This window comes from Ciconia boyciana, chromosome 4 (assembly GCF_034638445.1).
Source record: "Ciconia boyciana chromosome 4, ASM3463844v1, whole genome shotgun sequence".
In the NCBI taxonomy this organism is placed as follows: Eukaryota; Metazoa; Chordata; class Aves; order Ciconiiformes; family Ciconiidae; genus Ciconia; species Ciconia boyciana.
In genome coordinates this window covers 71,700,540-71,722,615 of record NC_132937.1, presented here as the reverse complement: position 1 = coordinate 71,722,615, position 22,076 = coordinate 71,700,540, and the positions used below count along the sequence as shown (strand labels likewise).

The following is a 22,076-nucleotide window of genomic DNA, read 5'->3' as shown; positions in this document are numbered from 1 at the left end:
CGTAACTACAGGTTTGGCAGAGAAGGGCTCAGGTCCATATCCTACACAGCAGTATTTTGGGAGAAGGCACTGATATCTGTCTTTGGTTTGTTTTTTCTTAAACCAAAACACACATTAATTAAGTAGACAAACAGTGCCATTACCATTGCCATTAATTATGACTTGTTTTTTGAATGACTCCACAAACAGCTTGAAAAGCATCTTCCATGTTTCTTTAAAATCAGTCTGCAAAACTACTGTAAAGTTTTACAGATGGCAGACAAAAAAAAATCCATTCCACAAAATTCTTCCCCCAGATGTTAAGTGCTCAAATTAGCACTTTGACAGTTAAATGCAACTGCTGTCTATGAATTTCTCTCTCTGTTCCTCACAGTCAAAAGTCTTGTCTTCATGCTGCAACATAAATCCCAGGTTGCCAGTGCTCTTCATGCATATACTCAAGTTGTTGACAGTAGATCTCAAAAGACCGTGGGCATTAAGAACACCTATATAATAGCACATACATCTCTTACTCTTATGAAGGTGAGGACAAGGTTTTGGAATAAGTCTACTGTAAAATCTCAGCTGCTTTTGACAGCAACTGCTACTTTAATGCCACTTCAATTTTAGTAGTCAGCTCTGAGCAGAAAACCAGGCATTTTAAAAGCTTTTTGCTACAACCCCTTCCCCTTTATTTTCAGTGTTCAGCATTTCTCTTCCCAGAACTTCTCTTCTTAGACTTTTCACCACTACAGAAGCCATACAAGCAGACACGCTACAGAGCAAAGATATCTTATTACAGCATAATATAGAAATACTCAACTATGCCAACATACCGTACAGCTACCCTGTAAGGACATAGAAATGGATGTAAATTGGACAGATCATTCTAAAGTCCATAAACTTATTTATAAGCTACTTAATCTTCAAGGATATGTTTCATATCAACAGGAGACAACACCTTCAAAGCAATCTTTTTTCATTTAGGCTACTCTGAGGAAGCAGAACCCCAGCATGAGAACACCACCACACTTCTGAAAGCAGCAAAGCAAAAGAAAGTTCTTTTGCTAACAGGACAAGGGCGTTATGAACTGTGCATAATTGCCTGAAAAGAAGAAATACAGTCCTCAGAAAAACATCAGCTAAGAAAAAGTTATAAGGAACAATGAGAAGGAGGGAATCTAAGTATCTTACCCCTAATTCTAAAAATGAACTAAACTTCCCAGAACTCTGACTGGGAAAAGTTACTGAAGCATTGTTACACACAAACAAAAATTTAGTTAAGCATAAGCTCTGGCAAAATCACAATAAAGACTGCAGCATCACTGATTAAGAGTGACACAGCTAAAAATCATTGTTAATAGTGCAGATGAACACCAATAGTGTTAACTGGTGAGGATGAAAGGAAAACATTGTCAGAACTTTCTCCTGACATTATGATCATTTGTATTAAAAAATCATGTTACTCTGAATGATGCCTGAAAGATGACTGCAAAGTCAGTCACGCTCACAGAATACCTGCCGATTTCCAGAAGTGTGCTTATATTACCACTGCCTCCCTATTTACACACAAGGTAACCACTTTAAGTGACAGTATTTCTGTAACCTCAACAAGAGACACTGTAATCTTCAAGAATGCAACAGGATCCATTCAGACTGTCTCAGATTGTCCATGTCATTACTGCAAGAAAAGCTCTCCTCAATTTTATCAGTAACTTATCAACAACCTATCCCTCACAGTTAGCATACAAGGAGCCTAGTTACTGCCTTGCTAAACGTGAGAAAGTTGCTGCAGTGCAACATAACAGTAGAAAAATTGCATCTCTGTGCTGAAATGAGATTCAAAGATGACATTTGATGAAGTTTCCTAAAATTTTTATATTTACAATGCTAGCAGACTTCTAGTTGAATGCTGCATTTTATTTGGAACAGTTGACTGACCTGAAACCCAACACCAACAATAACAATCATCATGCCCACAACCACATTCTTCTGCACTTGCCTTATAATCCTTACCATTACCCTTGGACATTTAGTGGTGAAGACATACTGGTAATTACTAAGGTTTTAGTACTCACCAAAATCATACGATTTATTCTTTTTAGTGTGTAACCTCAGAGACTTAATCACAAAACTTACGACTACTCCCACAGACACCAGTATAATTTTCAATTAAAGTACCCAGAATTAAAACGATCCCCTTCAAGGAAATATCATCAAACTCTCCTCCTAGAGTTCCTCTCCAGGACCTCAACATGCTGGGGTGCCTCTCCAAAGTGCCTGTATACTAATGCACACAGCATGGGGAATAACCATGATGAGTTAGAGATCTGCGTGCAGTTGCAGGGCTACCATCTTCTTGGGATCAGAGACATGGTGGGATGCTCCCATGATGGGAGCGTTGCAATGGAGGGATACAGGATCTTTAGACAGGAGAGGAAGGGGGCTCTTTAGAAGAGGAAGGGGGGCTTGCACTTTATGTGAGAGAGCAGCTGGAATGCATGAAGCTCTGCCTGGGGATGGAAGAAGAGCTGATGGACAGCTTACAGGTTGGGATTAGAGAGGACAGGCAAAGGTGACATAGTGGGTGTCTACTGTAGGCCACCTGACCAGGAAGAACAAATGGATCAGGCCCTCTACAGACATACAGGAGCTGCCTTACACTTCCAGGCCCTGTCTTCATGGGGGACTTCAACCACCCCAATATCTCCTGGAGGGACAACACAGCATGACAGCAATCCGGGAGGCTCCTGGAGTGCACTGATGATAACTTCCTCCTCCAAGTGACAGAGGACCCAATGAGGAGGAGCTCTGCTGGACTTCATACTCACCAACGAGGGGCTCATACAGAATACTAAGGTCAAAGACAGCCTTAGCTGCAGTGACCTTGAGATGGTGGAGTTCAGGATCGCAAGGGCAGGGAGGGAGATGAAAAACAAGCTCACAACCCTGGACTTCAGAAGAGCAAACTTTGGCCTCTTTAAATATATGCTTGGAGGAGTCCCATGGGATAAGGCCCTGGAGGGTAGAGGGGTCCCAAGAAAGCTTGTTAATATTCAAGGATCATCCCCTCCAAGCTCAAGAGTGCTCCATCCCAATTAATATGAAGTCAGGCAAAAATGCTAGGAGGCCTACATGGATGAATGAGATGCTCCTGGCCAAACTCAAACATAAAAAGGAAGCATACAGAGGTCACCCTCCTAGGGTAACCTTGGAGGAATACAGAAACATTATGCGAGCATCCCAGGACAAAGTAAGGAAAGCTAAAGCCCAAATGGAACTGAATTCAACGAGCAATGTCAAAGGCAACAAGAAGGGCTTCTAGAACTACATAGGCAACAAAAATAAGACTAGGGAAAACGTGGGCCTAGTGCTCAAAAGATGGGGGACCTGGTTACACAGGACAGAAGAGGCTGATGTTCTGAATGCCTCCTTTGCCTCAGTCTTTACTAGCAAGACCGGCCTTCAGGAATTCCAGGCCCCAGACACCAGGGGGAAAGTCTGGAGCAAAGAAGACATTCCCCTGGTGGAAGAGGATTAGGTTAGAGAATACTTAAGTGAACTGGACATACTTAAGTCCATGGGCTGTGATGGGATGCACCCACAAGTCCTGAGGGAGGTGGCAGATGCCATTGTGAGGCTGTTCTCAATAATCTTTGATCAATCATGGCAACTGGGAGAGGTGCCCAAGGGCTGGAGTAAAGCAAATGTCACTCCTATCTTAAAGAAGGGTAAGAAGGAGGAGCTGGGGAGCTATAGGCAGGTCAGCTCACCTTGATCCCTGGGAAGGTGATGAAGCAGCTAATCCTGGACACCATTTCCAAGCACATTAAAGACAAGAAAATCATAAAGAGTAGTCAGCAAAGCTTCACAGAGGGGAAGTCACGCTTGACCAACTTGATAAACTTCTGTAATGAAGGGACTGGCCTGGTAGATGACTGGAGAGCAGTGGATATTGTCTACCTGGCCTTCAGTAAGGCCTCTGACACTGTCTCCCAGAGGATCCTCACAGACAAACTGTTGATGCACAGGCGGGATAAGCAGACAGTGAGGTGGAGTGAAAACCGGCTTAATGGCTGGGCTCAGAGGGTGGTGATCAGTGAGAAATTTGCTGATGACACAAAACTGGGAGGAGTGGTTGATATGCCAGAGAGCCATGCTGCCATTCAGAGGGACCTCAACAGGCTGGAGAAATAAGCCAACAGGAACCTCATGAAGTTCAACAGGGGGAAGTGCAAAGTCCTGTACCTGGGGAGGAACAACCCCAGGGACCAGCACACACTGGATGCCACCCAGCTGGAAAGAAGCTTTGTAGAAAAGGAGCTGGGGGACTTGGTGGACCACGAGTCAGCAATGTGCCCCTGCAGGAAAGAAAGCTAATAGTGTCCTGGGTTGCATTAGGAAGAGTGTTGCCAGCAGGTCAAGGGTGGTGATCCTTTGCCTCTGTCCAGGTGTGGCCTCACCAGTGCTGGAGTACTGTGCCCAGTTCTCAGCTTCACATACAAGAGAGACATGCACATACTGGAGACAGTCCAGCAAAGGGCTACAAAGATGATTAAGGGACTGGAGCATCTCTCCTATGAGGAAAGGCTGAGAGAGCTGGGACTGTTCAGCCTGGAGAAGAGCAGGCCTAGGGGGGGATTTTAATTAATGTACATAAATACCTGAAGGGAGGGTGAAAGGAAGATGGAGCCAGGCTCTTTTCAGTGGTGCCCAGTGACAGGACCAGAAGCAGTAGGCACAAATTCAAACACAAGAGGTTCCTCATGAATACGAGGAAACATTTTTTCACTGTGAGGGTGACTGAGCACCGGGACAGGTTGCCCAGAGAGGCTGTGGAGTCTCTATCCTCAGAGATACTAAAAAGCTGTCTGGCCACGGTCCTGGGCAACCAGCTGTAGGTGACCCTGCTTGAGCAGGGGGGGTGGACAAGATGACCTCCAGAGGTCTCTTTCCAACCTCCACCAGTCTGTGATTCCTACCTGCAAATACCCAACATTGCTGTATGTACCAATGCCAAACACCTGAGAAAAATCAGCAGAGAATAAACTTCTTATCTGAAGTTTGAACATCTCCACTCTGAACATAAAAATGGCAAAATTTAATGGACCAAAAATTCTTTGACTTAGTCTTCGAAAAATGTGGCATGAGGGCTGTAAAATAAAAGTGATTCCATCCCTGTAAACTTCCCTTAAAGATCTAAAAATAAATATCTAAAATAAAACACATCTTTGGACAGACAGAGATACTACAAGGAATACAAGCTCAGTATCTAAACAGAAGTAATTGCTTGAAAACCTAAGACCACAAACATTTAGAATCCATAATATTTTCCTCTTTAGTAATGCTGTAGCCTTTCACTATCTACAGTAAGACTACAGTACCCAAGTAGTTTTATGTGCATGCACACTAAACATTTATCACAAAAGCTAGATTCAAAACTTAGCACAAACATATACAATCATATTCAAGGATTAAAATATTGTCCTTTATCATTGTTTGGAATAAAGGTATAACAAAGTTGCAGATTGACTCACAAAAAAGAAAGAATTTTTTTTTTTTTTTAGCACATCCAACTCTTTCAGGAATCAGTGGAGTAGCAGGTGTCTGGAATGGCAAATTTAGGCTTTATGTACTGAATTCTAGAAGTCACAGCTGCAAACAAGGATGCGTCAAATTTAAAAACCTGGAATCTTAACATTCTGCGTCAGGAACATATAACTGACATCAAGTGGTGCAAGTCAGAATTGCAATACTAAGCCACCAAAGAAAGTCATCCAAACATGGAACTTTCAATGGTTGACACTATGATTGAAAGTTGCAAAGCTAAAGAAAAACTCAAGGAGATGATAAAAATTGCAGCATGTCACTAAGTTAAGTTATGATCCTACAGTGCAACTGATTGTGCAGTAAACTGTTTCACTTCATATGTTTTTAAGAAAGATCAGAACACCTTTGAGTCTCAAAAAGGTGGACAAACCACCTATCACTCTTTCGCACAAGATCCTTAATAGGCTTGGAGAGGAAAGGTCCATTTTCTTCCACAGAATTCCTTGGAAGTTAAGAAAACTGGAAGATTATGATAGAGAACCTATTTATAAGTAATTTCTTCGCAATGTATTAGTGATGAGTAATCCACTTCAGGCATTTACATTTTTCTAGGAATCTATGGTACAACAGTTAACCAGACGAGAGCACCCTGGATGTCATTCTGCCAACCTAGTTTCTCCTACTCCCAAAGACAATGAGGATAGCAGGAGCTAACACCTCAGATTAAAGCATTTCTGTTGACACTTAAGAAGTGCATTTTTAACCATGTCAAGAGTTTTAATGGTTAGGGATGGGGAAAAAACACCCTGCTTTAACAGCAATAGTTTCAAAAGAATGACAACTTCCACTGCATAAATATACCAGGTCCATTACAAAAATTGTTTGAAAAACACACCCAACTGTCTGCATGTCTTCCTCTCTCTTATAGTTACAAAAGACTGGCACAGCTATGAGCTTCCAGGACAATTACATACTGTTTGTGAAAAGGGAGACATGGCTACACAGAATAACCATACAAAAATTCTAAATTATGTCTTACAGGATAAAAAGCTCCTAAACATGGCAGCCTTTACATCAGGACAACCAAACAGCAACCATAAAAGATGAAAGCAGGCTCATTATATTACAATAGCCATGAAACATTGAAGAACGTTGATGTCACTGTCAAATATAGGTACGTCTTCTTACAAAGCATTTAAATGAACTCATGCTTCAAGAAAGAAAAAGAACAGGAGGATACCAATTTCCCAGAAGAGACCTCTTTTTAGTATATTTCCACCACAACTGAAAGACAATTCTGAAGCTTCTTACCACTTCTGTTGATGTTTCTGCATGCTCAGAAGTAACATGTTCTTGAAGAGATGTTTCCGTATAACCCATTTTCCCACAATAAGGACAAGTAAAAGACTGTGGCTGCTCTACAGAGAAAGCTTCTCCACCATAGTACAAATCTGGAACAGAAAGTGTTTAAATAGAGGTTACTTCAACGCAGTAGCATCATTTATTTTGTTCATGTACACCTCTGTTTATAAATGTACTTCAATGTAATCACTACCAAATTAATCCAGTATTTAATTGAAATGGCTATTTTAATGTTGTATAAAGGCCATAGGCTGATATTCAAGAAGCGTTCAATTACTGATGACAAAAACCAGACAGACTACATTTCATTTTCATTAGCAAACATAACATAGTTTTCTAATATTCAGGAGGAGCAAAGACTCCTATGATGCTGCTTGCTGATACTGCCAAACCTTAACTTTTCCACCACCCTTCTTATCCCATGTACAAGGTCACCTATGGTATTTTTCAATCATAAGATGAGTTTTCAAAAGCTGAATTCTCAACAGTACCTGAAAAATTTACATTAAAATTTATAAGTCCTCAGTGATACCACATGTCAATATTTATGCCATAGCTGAACCACTGCTTCGCAATACGCAGTTTTAGAAATGTCTCAAATATATAATCCAAAAGATTGATAGTGAAAAAGGAATCTGATTATCCGTTACACACTGGTTGCAACTTTTAGGCAAGTTGAATTTAAGCACTTTTGCACTATTGATGAAAAGCAGGCACTTTTAAGTTGCTAACATAGAAGTCCTCCAAACTTAACATGAAAATTCAGCAAACCATGCAAGAAAAGAATGCTTTTCTCTCTCGTCCTCTGTAGGTATTATGTATTCTACAGGAAACATGAATGAACTTCACATTCATATCAAGACAAAAAGTGTGATTTTCTCCAGCAAGTAATTGAAAATCTTTTCACTGACATTTTTTCCAGGACTCACTGATAAGTAAATGAAAAATATTTTCACAGAATTATGAATATTCTGCTATCAATTAAAAACTGGACAAGCCTGAACAGATACTAGAACTAATGTTCTGCACCACAAGGCAGTATCTATCTAATGTGTTAGGAACACGTCCTTCCAACAGCTTAAGTTGCAGCTTCCTAAGGTTTATGACACCTACTGCTACTGACCTCTCTTTAGGACATGACTAGGAAGAACAGAACAACATTTTTGTTTCTGCAGCCTTACAAAAGATGATGCTTAAGCTACAAATGTACATATCTATAACCCACTATATTAACTGATAGTGTTTTACATATAACTAGGTTTTGAGGGCTAACACTCCAAGACCAATACAGGAAATGAACTTCTCAGTAACATACTAATATGCAGAGTTAAAGATACAGAATCAGATTGAATACATTGCAGAATAACATTTATGTTCAGTAAGTCCCTGTTCCCCTTATATGGAAACTGCTTCCAGAGAATTTAAATGCTGGAGGATGAGAGAAAGATACCCCTTTAAAAGGCATGGTAAGAAATGCCCAAGTAGACAGACAGCCTTGCCAAAGAAGAAACACTACCTGACACACTGAGCATTTTAACTGGTTCATCAAATTAACTATCACACTAAGCTTGAGTACCAGCCTGAATCTAGGTTCATTTATTCACATACATGAGGAAAACTTTATGTCCAACTATCCAAAGTAAAAAGTTCCCAGCTGATTAAGTCTTAGTTCTCCAAAGCAGCATTTGAGATTCCATTAAATGTTTTATACAGTAAGGCACAGAAGTAACTTTTCATTAGAGAATGGAATTACATATCAGATATGATTGAAATGGAGAACTATACAGATTGAAAGTCAGCATGAATGCAAATTGGAAGACATGCCCAAAAGATTAGCACCCCCACCCCCCCCAACCTGAAAGTCATTTGTATAGTAACGACACAAACAGATGCCTGGAATCACTATTAGAGGGAAATCCCAAAGGTCCTTGCACAACATGGATCAGGACTCAGTTCTGAACGCATCCGAGTCACCCAACACATGAATGATGGGCATTTCCATGACAAGTTGTCAGGCATTCAGCTGGCATCCTAACAACAAGACATGTGGTATGTGTTAATTCAAACATCTGTCCTTACCCGATGTCCTACAAATCCATGGGAAGAACCAGTGAAGCTATGAAGAGGAAAGTTTACCTTCCCACATTTGCGGGAGAGGTCACTGGCCAACGTTTAAATATACCATATTCAACTGAAGACAACAATACTACCAGATTGGAAGAAAGCTTCTTACAAACTCTTAAATCTGCTTGTTTAGTTTATAAGCTAAGTATCAACCAGCTTTAGAGCGTGTTCTGAACGCTCAAAAACAGGAACAGCAGCAAATTCCCCCATGTCAAAGCTTTTAAAACTATCTGTAGTTCTTATCCATTACTCGCGGTAAGCTTGTGTTTATTCTATACCAGTAGATTGGTACTACAATTACCCTGGCAGGTGACCATAAAACATGGGTCTGAAGCAGGATTACACCATTAGCATTCAGAACTCTGACAGTTCCTATGTACAAGTGTTAAGCAACATCATCCTACAGGATGAACCAATTAGATTTACTTACATGCACAACTATCTTTTGACTTGAATAGCTTCTCTAAAATTACAGCACACATTTTCCAGGTGGTGACCAGTCTTGTTTCCAAGTCTTCCATTCTCCTCTTATTTACATGATATGCAATAAAGACTTATATGAAAATTAACCTGCTCCAAGTTTGAGGTGTTATGGAGACTGTTTCAGATACAACACACAGAAGTTCTACATAATTCATGTAACTTTCAAGATTTTGGAGCTCCTAACCAGTGCCACTTCAGTACATATTTCACTAAGTACTCCTCTGAAAGTTTCTCCAAGAATCATATTCAGACTCCCATTCTGATGTAGCCAAAAATCTGAGTGGGGGTAAAAAAATTACCAATATGCTGCAGTATACTCAAATACAAAGAATTTACATATGTCATGGTTTCAAATGAGGAAAGCACAAACAAGGTTTACATGGGACAAAGTTCCAAGCAGTCACTAAAACAGTCTCTGAATGGATCAGCCATACAGACTCTGGAACAGATATTCTTTCAGAAAAATGTATCTGTAAGGCAAAGTATTCAAAATGATGGTTGTCTAAAAGAGATAAATGCAAAATGCTTCAATGAAGACAGATGAAAGAATCCTCCTTGCAACTGTACGAAGCAAAATTCTAATTAAAGCAGCTCATTACACAAGTTGTTACAGCATATAGCAAAAAGCAAAGCTTTAAAAGCATTCATTCTTCTACAGTGTCATTACACAGAGGAAACAAACTTCAGTGTCCTAAAGATAAAACAGAGTTGGAACTTAAATAAAGATTCTGGGAACAAAATAAGTAAGATGACCAAACTTTTGAACTGAATAGTTAAGAATAATTCCAAATTTAACTGCATTTAATCTGCCCAAAACAGCACATGTAAACACTATATTGTTCTCTGAAACTCATGAATTCAACAAGAACTTCTGCAAAAAAATTCTGCATACCTGTGGGAATAGCAAAAATGCCAGTCACAAAACCATCAAAAGCTAATCACAGTTTGTACAGCTGATCCTCTGATCTCCCTCGAGCTTTGGTATGATCCTCATGATGATGATTAAATACCTATTTACTGATTAGAAAACTGAAATTCTCCATCACTGCAAACATACATGTACATGTGCAAGAACAGCAAGTCAAATTTTCCTTTGAGGACTTTTCCTAGCTGAGCAGACTCATTTCTGGGATTTTTCCAAGTCCTGGCATCTTATATACTAATCTGGATAAAACAAGATGATGATGACTCAAAGGGACAAGCTAATGAAAAAAGGGGCAAATCATCTTATTCTTTAGAGGATTTGCATATAAAAGTAACTTCTGCACCTACTACCTAAAATGAAAAAAAAAAAAAATTCCCTCAAAATTATCAGGTGGTCTAAAAACATCTACCTGTAAGCCTCACTACTTATGAATGTAAGTATTTTCAAGTAAGGCAGAAGTACCAACTCCAACCTCCCAGCTAAACAAAGGGCACAGGGCCACAACCAATCTGAAGAGAGTGGTAAATAGATTAGCATGCAGGTAAAAACATCTTTTCCTTAGATATGTTGTTAGCTCAGTCCGGATGTCAAGAATTCCAGCAGTACACACTGTTCTGTCACAGAGAGGAGAGGTTTGATGAGTACTGTCAAATCCTGTGTTTCTGGTCCTTGCTTTTAGACAATATGAAACAAGCCATTTATTAATTAAAAAAATAAAAATATTAGTTCTTTCCAGCCTTCTGATTATACTCCTGCATGTTCTCCCACTCATACCTCCTTCCACATCTTTCTCATAATACACAGCAAACACACATGCCAAATAAATATGCCTTCATCTGGAGAAAAAAAATTAAAAAATGCACCTGTCAGAAGTGAAATCAGTCACTAGCAAATCCAAATATTTTTCCTTCGGAAGTTTATACCTCCCTTCTTTTTTCCTCCTCAATGTTAATCTCTCTCCACCTCTTACAATCAAAATCTGTCCCTTTTCTAAACTCAAATACAGGTCACCAGATAAGTTTCATTTTATACTACAATATAAATTAAAAAAAAAAAGAGGTTGGTAATTAAGTGATATTGTGAACCTTTGTGTCTAATTTTAGCATTGAAGTTACTGAATGGATACTTCTCCACCTGTTTCGTTTTTACAAGTACATCAAAAATCCTAAAAATTATGTATACAGCCATGTTATTGACTATCAATGCTCATTTGCTAAGGAAGATGCTAACAATCACAGGTAGTATGGGAAAAAATGAAAAGGCAATGCCTCCATGGCTGCAGAAGCAAGGAAACCTACAATTGTATTACTGTTTTCATTTACAGTTGTATTACTGTTATGATGCAACTGGCCCATGACCAAAGAATTATCCCTTCTGGCCACAAAGAAATCTTTCAGATAATGTGTTTTGGTTCTTTCCAAACACCTTCCTACACAAAAGCAGGAGTCCATAACTCTTCAAACTCCTCTGGACCTCTAAAGCCCTCTTTTCAAAGTAGCTAGGAAGACAGGGTTGCTTAGTAAAAAAGACCACCAGACTAAATCACATCCCTCTAGGAGAAGATTCATTACCCACAATGCTTATCAATTAGAGGAAGAATACAAAGGAGTAAAAGGATCAGAATACTGTGTAAAGAGGACTCAACAATAGTTTATGGAGTTAGATTTCAAGCTCAGCATGTTTAGATATTAAAGCTTTTTCTGGAAAATAAAGAAAACCAAACGAAAACAAACAAAAAATTAATTTAGTGTGAAAACTCTACCAAAAAATATGAGCAGTTTCGCTTTATTATCAATCTACAGACTGCTTGTATTTAACATTTAAATCTAACACATTCTTAAACTTGGCAGGAGGTTCATAATGAGACAGAAGTACAGTAGGATTCCTTAGATAAAAATCAATCTTTCAAAGAGATGATTTAGGACTACATTTTATAACAGCTTGTCCCTGCTTTCCGTTAAGACATATTTCTTTACAAGGGTACACAGCAGTCAGGAATTTTAGTTTCACTTTTCTTCATATGAATAATATAATTTCAGTTTGATACATACATATAGATAAAAATGTTGGTATTACACAAGTTGTAGTGTATTTGATTTGATTGAATTTTTTAATCAATGTTTGAAGAAACTAAATGGTGGCAACACACCACATTTTACAAAGTATATATATTCCTGTAGCACTGATCAAGCAGCCATACTATTCAAAACAGTATTACCCTTGAAACTGCTGCTAGTTCTGTTTTGCTGCAGATTCCTGAACAAAAAACATTCTAAAACCTGCTAGATATTCTGCTATAAACTTAAAGAAATAATGCTTACCTACCCTCTATTTACAAACATTTGCATAAAGGAATGGGCCAACAGGAATCTTACGAAATTCAGCCCTGCCCTGCCCCAGGCAGGCAGACCTAGGCAGCAATGTTGGCAGGGCCAGGGAGCAGCTCTGAGGAGACAGTGCAGGGTGCGGGGGGGCAGCAAGCTGAGCAGGGGCCAGCCATGTGCCTAGAGCAGTATGAGTAGGGGTGAGTCCCTTGGCTCAGCACCCGTCAGCCTCACCCAAGCACTGCATCTCATCTGGGTCCTTCGAGTACAGGGGAGACATCAAACTGAAGCGAGTTCAGCAGAAGGCCATTAAGATGGCAGGGCTGGAGCACTTGCCCTGTGAGGAGAGGCTGCAGGGGCAGCACTGGTTCAGCCTGGAGCAGAGAGCTTTGGGTCACCTAACAGCTCCCCCCCCACTGACAAAGATAGGATCAAGGAGACATAGCCAGGCTCTTCTCAGTGCTGCAGTACAGGAGGACAAGAGGATATAAGGAAGAACATTTTCCCCCATGTAGACAGGCAGTGAAACAGGATACCCAAACAGCCCCTGTGCCACCTCCATTCCTGGAGGTTTTCAAGACCCAAGTGACCAAAGCCCTGACTAACCTGGTCTGACCTCACAACCTGGAGCAGAAGGTTGGACCAGAGACCTCTAGAGAACCTTTCCAACCAGAATTATCTTATGACTGATCCTATGGAACAAAGATACACAGTGATATAGCTGTACTACTCATTTAGACTTTAATATTCTGTTAATCACCAATGTTGTCCTGCTTCACAGACTGGAGGGATCTACTCTCAACAGGTGGGATCTCTACTCCCATCACTTGGAACTCTCCCCTTTCACTACAAAGGCAGTGCAAGAGTCACATTTGCTAGAGTAAAATGCCAGCCTGGTTGAATCTGGAAACAGCTGCTCACTCCTGTCAGCCAGAGCATCGCTATTTCAATCTTTCAGCAAGTTTCCAGTACAGCTATGTCTAGCAGGAAGAAACAGCACATCCTCCATTTTTCTTCATGCGGTTTCATCAGCTGCCAATCTCAGTATTCAACCTCACAGCCTGATAGTGCTGGGCTGACTGCTTCAGTGTGAGAGACACACTGCTGGGGCTGACAGTGATTACATGGCAGGTATTCAGTTATTCATCCAGAAGCAGCTCGGTGTTTTGTTTCCCCTGCAGGCATCAGGGCCCTGAGCTGACCAACAGGCCTTAGGTGCCTTGACCAACCTCAAAGCAGACCTGCACACACACCCTCTGCCTATATGCTACATCTAAGGTCTGACCATCTGGCCATGAACCATGCTGCAGCTGCACCTAGCCCTCCTCCTGCCTTAGACAGGTTTCCTGCACGGACCCCAGAGCTGACTTGTTATACTTGCTTTGTCTGGAACTGTCAACGGGACCTGCTCCTGCTACCAACCCTGCCCTGCACACCCTGTCAGTGAGGACACTGACCCTGGCTGCGCTGTGGTCATCCTCAGCTCCTGGTTTGTTATTCCTTGTGGAACAGCCCTGGTCTTGCTGCTCCCCAACAATAAGAACCACATGCTGAAGCCATGAACAAACACAGATGCTAATGAAGATGAGAGAGGATTTGTATCCCATCTGCCAATACTGAGCAGTGCCAAACAGCAGTTGCTGCTCAAATGCAGGGTCAACTAGCTGGGGAGCAGCTCTGCTGAAAAGGACTGGGGGATCCCAGTGGACAGCAAGCCAAACATCAGCCAGCAGTGTGCCCCTGCATCAGTGAAGGCAAACGATGACCTGGGCTAAATCAGTAAGAGAACGGCCGTCAAATTAAGGGATGTGATTATCCAATGTTACTTGGCACTTGTTAGGCAACACCAGCAACACAGGGTTCAGTTTTGGTCTCTCCACTTCAAGACAGATATTGAAATAAAACGGAGAGGATCTAGGGGTTTTTTTGTGTGCACACACATTTGTGTCCACCAAGACAGTTAGAGGGTGGAGAACTTGACATAAGAATGGTTGAAGGAATGGGATTCATCCACACTAGAGAAGGCTCAAGGTGGATCTCATCTCCAACTTCTTATACTGAAAAAGTAGTTGTAGAGGAAATAGAGATAGGCTCTTCAAAAGGAAGCATGGTGATGGGCTGCAGGTGCAAGCTGATTCAAAGGAAATTCCACTTGGATAAAGGGAAACAAACAAAAAACCACAGAATTCACTGCAGGAACTAAACACTGGAATAGGTGGCCCAGAAATGGTGAAACATGCCTTGAGGGAAATATTCAAGACTTGGCTTGATGGGATAGCCCAACTTATGCCCCTGCTTCCAACAGAAGGTTGGATCAGATGATCTCCAGAGTCCCCTTCCAAACAAACTAGACTATTCTATGATGCTCCTCTGACTTAGCAAGATACGCACTTACCAGAGCGAGCTTGTCCTAGTAGTTGCGGGGGGGGGGGGAAATCACAAAAGCCTCAAGCTCAATTCTGGTGAATCCAGTCAGACCTCACTCTACACATTATCAAGGTAACCATTATTTAAGCTGCTCCCTTTGCCTAAGAATTAGGCACAACAGGTGGCACGATCTTCTGTCACATAAGCACCTGAGCTGACAAGTGAAGGTACATTTGTTCTGTACTTTGATACAAGTAACACAATATGATTTTGGCAGAGAATTCTACAAATAATTTGTATTTTCTTTGCCAGTATAGCCCCTTTAAAATGGTGGGGGTAATGTGCAAGCCACATGCTTAAAATCATAAAGCATCCTAACAGCTTAGGATTCTTTTTCAGGAGAAAGCAAGCTGGGAAATTTGCTCTGAACTTCTCCATTGTCCTGACAAATTGTCCTACAAAAAGCACAAAAGTACAATGACTGCCTCGTAAGCACATTCCTGTTCTTTACACAGGCCTACTGCAATTCTACTCTTTGACCCCTCAGAAATAAACTAATTGCATTTGTGCTTTGAAGGCCACTTGTCATTACATATGAGACTTCAGATTTTATTTTAAGCTCTGTCCCTGTTACAGCAGCATAACACACACACAAGTAAGAACTTGCTCTCATTTTCAGTGTGCTAATGGGGGAAGTGATTAATAAGTAGAAACATGAAAATCTGTATTATGTTTGTAGACACAACATAGCAGCAAACTGCTAGAGTTTGAACTTATCACTTACCAAAATCTACTCTTGTTAGTATGCACTGCATTGGATGGTCAGTTGTATGCCTTGTCGTCGTTGCACCACTTTCATAACAAGTTGCGCACAGATCGTAATCGTAGCAAATTAAACACTTGTATCGGCGACCTCGAAAATTTCCTTTTAAACATGCATCACAGCTGACACCTGTAAACAAATAAAATTGCTTTAAAACACCAATAAATGCACTTTTTTTTTTAATAAGAGGCAGATTTGTTGCTATTGCCTCTCAACAACTAAAAGGAGCCAGCCATCTCTGACATGTGCAGCTGGCACAAGACTCCATGTTAAAATGTATTTATGTCTTTAAAAGACACTGCTCTCCCAGAAGTAGAAATCTTGAATTCGTGAAATAAAAAAAGGGCAAACTCAAGCACCTGAAATAATCATAGGTTAAGTTATAAAATCTCTTCGGACACACCTTCCTACAGGCGCCTTTCTTTACCTGGTAGTATCAACTGCTATTTTGACTGTTCGGTTAGGAATCTTGGGCCAAATGCTCTTAAAAACCAAACAGTACAATGGCTGATCAAAAAGGAAAACACAACAATAAGCAAACCAACCACGGACAAAAATCCACTAGCTTTTCAGCCTTTACTTTCACACTTCCTAATACTTTAATTCTGAAGAATACTATAACCATCCCTGACATTATATGTGGGCTAGAAATTATGACCTTTTTCCATTTTAAATAACAGAAAAAAGTTGAGGTGTTTTTTGAAGTTAGGCTGCATCAGTTCTCACCACCCTATTTCTTTCTGAAGCTCAATGCTTCCACTGTAAGGTAGTCACACTGCATGTGTCAGAGAAAGGCTTTATAGCTTCCAAAGGTTTTCATTTTTCTCTGTGTGGTTTCAGTTCTCTCTTGGTTACTTAGTTAAGTGCAGGAGAAGTGTCATCATCTTGTAATCTGTCAAGTCTAACACAAACTTCCTGCAATTGTAGCAGCAAAGTAAGGGCCTCCACAAAAGAAACCAGTGTATACAATTAAAGCAGGATTTTGATCAGCATCCTCTTTCAGCATCAGCTAAGACATGTTCTCCATAGCTTGGTACAAGCACGGACTACTTTAGAGAAATAAAACTGCCAGAATGAAACAGTCACATTAGCCACCTCCCTATTTTTTTTAACCCTAACTGCCAGGGTACTGGTGTTAATTACAGATTATTTTTTTTTTTTTCATATTTTTGTTGTGCTACTCCACTCTGTAGTATCTGAAACAGAAGCTTTACCACATGTAATATAGGAATGCAACAACAGGTAATTTCTTTTAAATCTCTGCTACTTGTTCAAACGATTGCATCATCACATTTAGATGAACAGTGGACAAAATTACTTTATCATTTTTTCCTTTAGTTTCTTTACCTACAGGGATAGCTTAAGGCTTTATCTGATCGTTTCTAATGTCTAAGCACTGTGCTTATATGAATACTGAACCTATTTTTTAGTTGCCTCACTCAGAGTCTACTTTGAAAACATCACTCTACATGGAATAGTGTACGAGAAGAAAATATTTCAACAATCTTTGTTAATAGCCTCAAAGAAGAACATTTTGAGGCTGGCCCTGTTACAATGTTCAAAGTTTTTGGTTTTGGGGTTTTTTTTAAGTCTCTCACATGACATCTTTTCTCTGAAGTTTCATCCAGAAACTCTGAAGGATCTGTAACAATCTTTGATGATTTGGACACAGAGAGAACTAACTTCTGAGAATACCTGCTTGTTAATGCTGTAGAATGAATTTCATTGCTTCAGTTGGTTTGTTTACTTTTTTTTCCATATAGAGATCTACAAAATGTTACCTATGCAGCATCCATATCTCTCCAACAATGCATGCTATACACAAAACACTTATCAGTTATTGGCAGCACTGCAAGTCTTTTTGTTGTTTACTACATTTTCTAGAAAACAGTTGATCAGCAAGTTAGACATCACACTGAAATGAGCAGACTAGTTTAACCTAGAGTCTATGTCAGACACTAATAGTTTTCCAGATGAAGCATTAAGCCATGGTTCTCCAGTAAGTCGTATTCTCCCCACTTTTTTCCTTTAAGCTCAAGACAGTTGATTTAATGCAGATGTAAGCCTCCTTGCAACAGTCAAACTCCTCCTGTCACATGTCCTCTCAAACACCTAGATCGTTCCTACTGGAAGACAGACATGTTTTTAAGAAGTTTCCATTTACATGTTTTCTTCGTGCCAATGCTTCTCCATATCATTCCAAACTGCAACCCCCACACACTTTGTGATATTAACTTTGGAGAAATTCAGCCATAAACTTAAATCACAACATAATGTTTGTATTTAAAACTTAAGAACATTTCCAGTGGAAATGCACAACAAGGTCTTCAAACAACAGAAGAATTTTGCTTCTTAGTATCATTTATCAGAAAGTCTACAATCTGATTCAAACAGAAAAACTAACCTTAGCATAACACATCACTATGGCTGGTGAAGTCAGACCAAGAGAATAACAACATTCTAGAGACAGCATGCTTTCTACATCTCTCAAGGTTAATATTTTGCCAGAACTATCACATCCTGCCCTCCAAGAAACCGGCTGACAGCAGGGGATGTACCATGTTAATTTTATATCCTTTTTGTAGCAGAGAGTGAAAACCACAAAAGGAAAAACGATAACTGAATTAAAAGCCTCTGTTTGAGAGTTAAACCCATGCTTAAATCCCCAGACCTCCCCCTGAATCCAGCAGGACCTCTTTTCCAGGACTTATATCACACATTCTTCCCTTTTTACAACAGTCTCACCAAAGTCAGGTTGTTACAGTTTTTCCTGTTCTTCTTCAAGCCTATTATTTGGCTGCCAAAATCTAACCCATCTATCCAACTGGGGATCTAGAAATTGAAATACCCAGGCAAATAATCTCCCACCTGGTTCTTTCTACTGTAGTAAACACTTATTTCCTTATCAAAGCTTTTATTTTGTTTTTAATTTTTCTCTACTTTAATCTTTACATCAACTGAAATTCCTAAAGTTCATTTCTTCTCCCTGCACAAATCCCAAACACTGAAAGATAACATATTCCAGCCAGCACAGCATGTCTTTCACCACAGGCCTATCCAACATTTCTCTGCATTTACCTTACATTTGCAAATACAGCAGGTATGTTACATATTCAGTAACGTCAGATTAAACTGGATGCATCCATATTAGCCACAGGTTTTGAGGAGAAAACACGCTCTGGAGGGGTTCACTCTGAAACAAGGAGCAAAAGCAAACACCCAACCAGGAGAAAAGCCTGAACAATGTATGACAAGGATTTAGATACTCAGCGTACATTTCTAACTTGCACAAAAGCTACTGACTTTTAGAAGAATCCTTGAATGAAATCTTATGATTTCCGAATCATATCCCGACATCCCGAATGAATTGCTAGTCAATGAGAATTTCTGATTCACTTTTTGCAAAGCAACGATTTGGAATGATCAGAGAAAGAAATATCCATTTTAGTTACAGATTACATTTTCATTATCATAGATTATAGAGGTGGCTTCCTCAAATTTTCTTCTACTTTCTTATTGCTACACAAGTACCCACACAGACTGCATAACATGTATCACATCTAATTAAAACCCACCTAATTAAAACCTTGCTGTTCACTGAGAAAGAATGCTGGGTTTTCTAAATGCAACACTGTTCCACTAGAGGGTAGCATTGTGCTAAAACCTAAGGAGTTTTGGTTCACTTTACCTTTATCAAAATTCAAGTTCTGAAAGTTTCTTCAGCAGTATTCCCTCGCAATATCAACAGCCTCAGTCTCTCCAGCTTCACACTGAGTGAAATTAATCAGGAGATACTTAACAGTCCCATTAATAAAATATGTTTTACCCCTACAATATTCTTACTACTTTTACGTCAAGTCATCCCACATCTTCACCTAATCCAGACCAATGACTTCAGGGAAGATATTATCAGACAGGCATTTTATATGTAGCATGCCGAATAGTGATTTTTTTTAAAAAAAAACCAAAACACCACACATAAACCAAAAAACCCCCACCCAAAACACCACCACCCCCAACACCTTTCATACTTCGATTGTGATAGCCAAATATAATTTGCTCTTATGACATAAAAATAGTTTTTGCTAGGAATTAACTAAAATGAAAGCAACTTCTCCTGGGTTTAACAGAGACACCAAAGGGAGGACGTAATCTGATTTCATAATGGAGAGAATAACACTGGACAGACATGTTTCAAATACTACATATATCTGGATTAATTTGTTTTTACAATTACAAACAAAGCTAAGGTATAACATCAGTTAAAGTGTCCTGAATGTCCCAAGCCATTACTGCCTTGGATAGACACCCATTTGTAACAGGGCAAAGGGTTTTTTTCCCCCCCACTTGGCCTCCTCAGATACTATGGGCAATCAGAATAATATTATTAAGAGCCCAATAATCTGGCCCAGATAAAAATGACCTGAGAAACTGCGGAAAACTCAGGAGTTTTTTTTTTTTCTTACAAAGAACATATGGTCAAAATAAGCTATACAGAGACACTGGAATATGTTCCTGCCTCAAACAACGTGAACTGCTAAACTTTGTCAATACTTTGGTATCAATCAATCATTTAATTTTTAGAAATTTCAGAGAAAATGCCATCCACTAATCACTAGAAAACATTTAAAACACATATGAAGCCTGCATCTGGAGTATTCAAACAGTGAAGACAGTAACATTTAGCTCCTGAGTGCAGTATTTAATCCTTGTGATATCCCTGAGAATTAAACTCTGTTGTTTTTGCAACACATTGGAAGACATTAGGTTCATGGGTACTTTCACCATGTCCTGGTTTCAGCTGAGATAGAGTTAATTTTCTTTATAGTGGCTGGTATGGGGCTATGTTTTGGATTTATGCTGAGAACAGTGTTGATAATACAGAGATGTTTTAGTTGTTGCTGCACTAGTCAAGGACTTTTCAGCTTCCCATGCTCTGCCAGGTGCACAAGAAGTTGGGAGGGGACACAGCCAGCATAGTTGATCCAAACTGACCAAAGGGCTATTCCATACCATATGACATCACGGTCGGTATATAAAGCTGGGGAAAAAGAAGGAAGGGGGGGACATTCAGAGTAATGGTGTTTGTCTTCCCAAGCAACCATTACACGTGATAGAGCCCTGCTTTCCTGGAGATGGCTGAACACCTGCCTGCCCATGGGAAGTAGTGAATTAATTCTTTGTTTTGCTTTGCTTGCGTGCACAGCTTTTGCTTTACCTATTAAACTGTCCTTACCTCAACCCACGAGTTCTCACTTTTACTCTTCTGATTCTCTCCCCCATCCCACCGGGGGGGGGTGGGTGAGCAAGCGGCTGTGTGCTGCTCAGTTGCCGACTGGGGCTAAACCACGACACACCATTTAACATTCCTGTCAGCAGCTAAGTGTCCAAAAACCAACCTTCCAGCCTGTAATTCAGGTACTGTTTTTAATTCATCAGTGCTCAGAGTGAGGATAACTGAATTTCGCTAATGTCCAACATAAATACAAAATTAGCCTGTCAATGATTTCTCCTCCAGATTGAAAATGCCAGTTACTGAAGCATTTCTTCCTGCCTTACTGAAGTACTAAAAGCATTCACCCTTCTCAAAGACTGACAGAATTACATGCAAGAGTACCACTGAATTCCAACGGGAGTGGAAAACTTTTAAGGTTTCTACCTTTCAAAATTACCTTTTAAAAACCCCAACTTAAGCATGCAAGTCAAAATTAAAAAGTTGTGCTGCCTCCTTTGTGGTGCAAAAGGTTGCAACCTGTGGATTGAGTTTTATTTTTACATTCTGAAGATTGTAAGTGACACTACTTTTAGTATGTATCCGATACGTATCGGTGTAAGCTCTTTCAGTGTCTTGGTCTGTGGTGTTGTTTGTTTGTTTGTGGTTTTTTAAATAAATTTGCTTGACATCAACTATCTCATTTGTAGTCTACATGCCACATGGCAATCCCAAGTCTTAAAGCAAGACATTCTACTTAAGTGGTTCAGTTGTTTCTAAGACCGAAGATAGGAAAATATATGCCTTTTGATAACATCAAAAAAAGAAATGCCAAATGTTTCTTACTTTAATAGCCTCATTTCTTAATGCAGACTAGTGCCTAATTTGAGAGGTTAATTTCTCGGAACAGAAACTTCTGTTGTTTCA

General features: G+C 39.9%; 1 protein-coding gene across 2 annotated transcripts in view; it reads right to left on the bottom strand.

The window, feature by feature from the left end:
- LOC140650994 (E3 ubiquitin-protein ligase KCMF1) overlaps positions 1-22,076 on the bottom strand; it is a 53,559-nt gene that overhangs the window by 11,573 nt on the left and 19,910 nt on the right. For both annotated transcript variants that reach the window (XM_072859956.1, XM_072859957.1), the window contains exons 2-3: positions 15,899-16,066; positions 6,841-6,980 (exon numbers count right to left, since the gene is read on the bottom strand). In XM_072859956.1, coding sequence (XP_072716057.1) covers positions 6,841-6,980; positions 15,899-16,066 — 308 coding nt within the window. The remainder of the gene's footprint in view (positions 1-6,840; positions 6,981-15,898; positions 16,067-22,076) is intronic.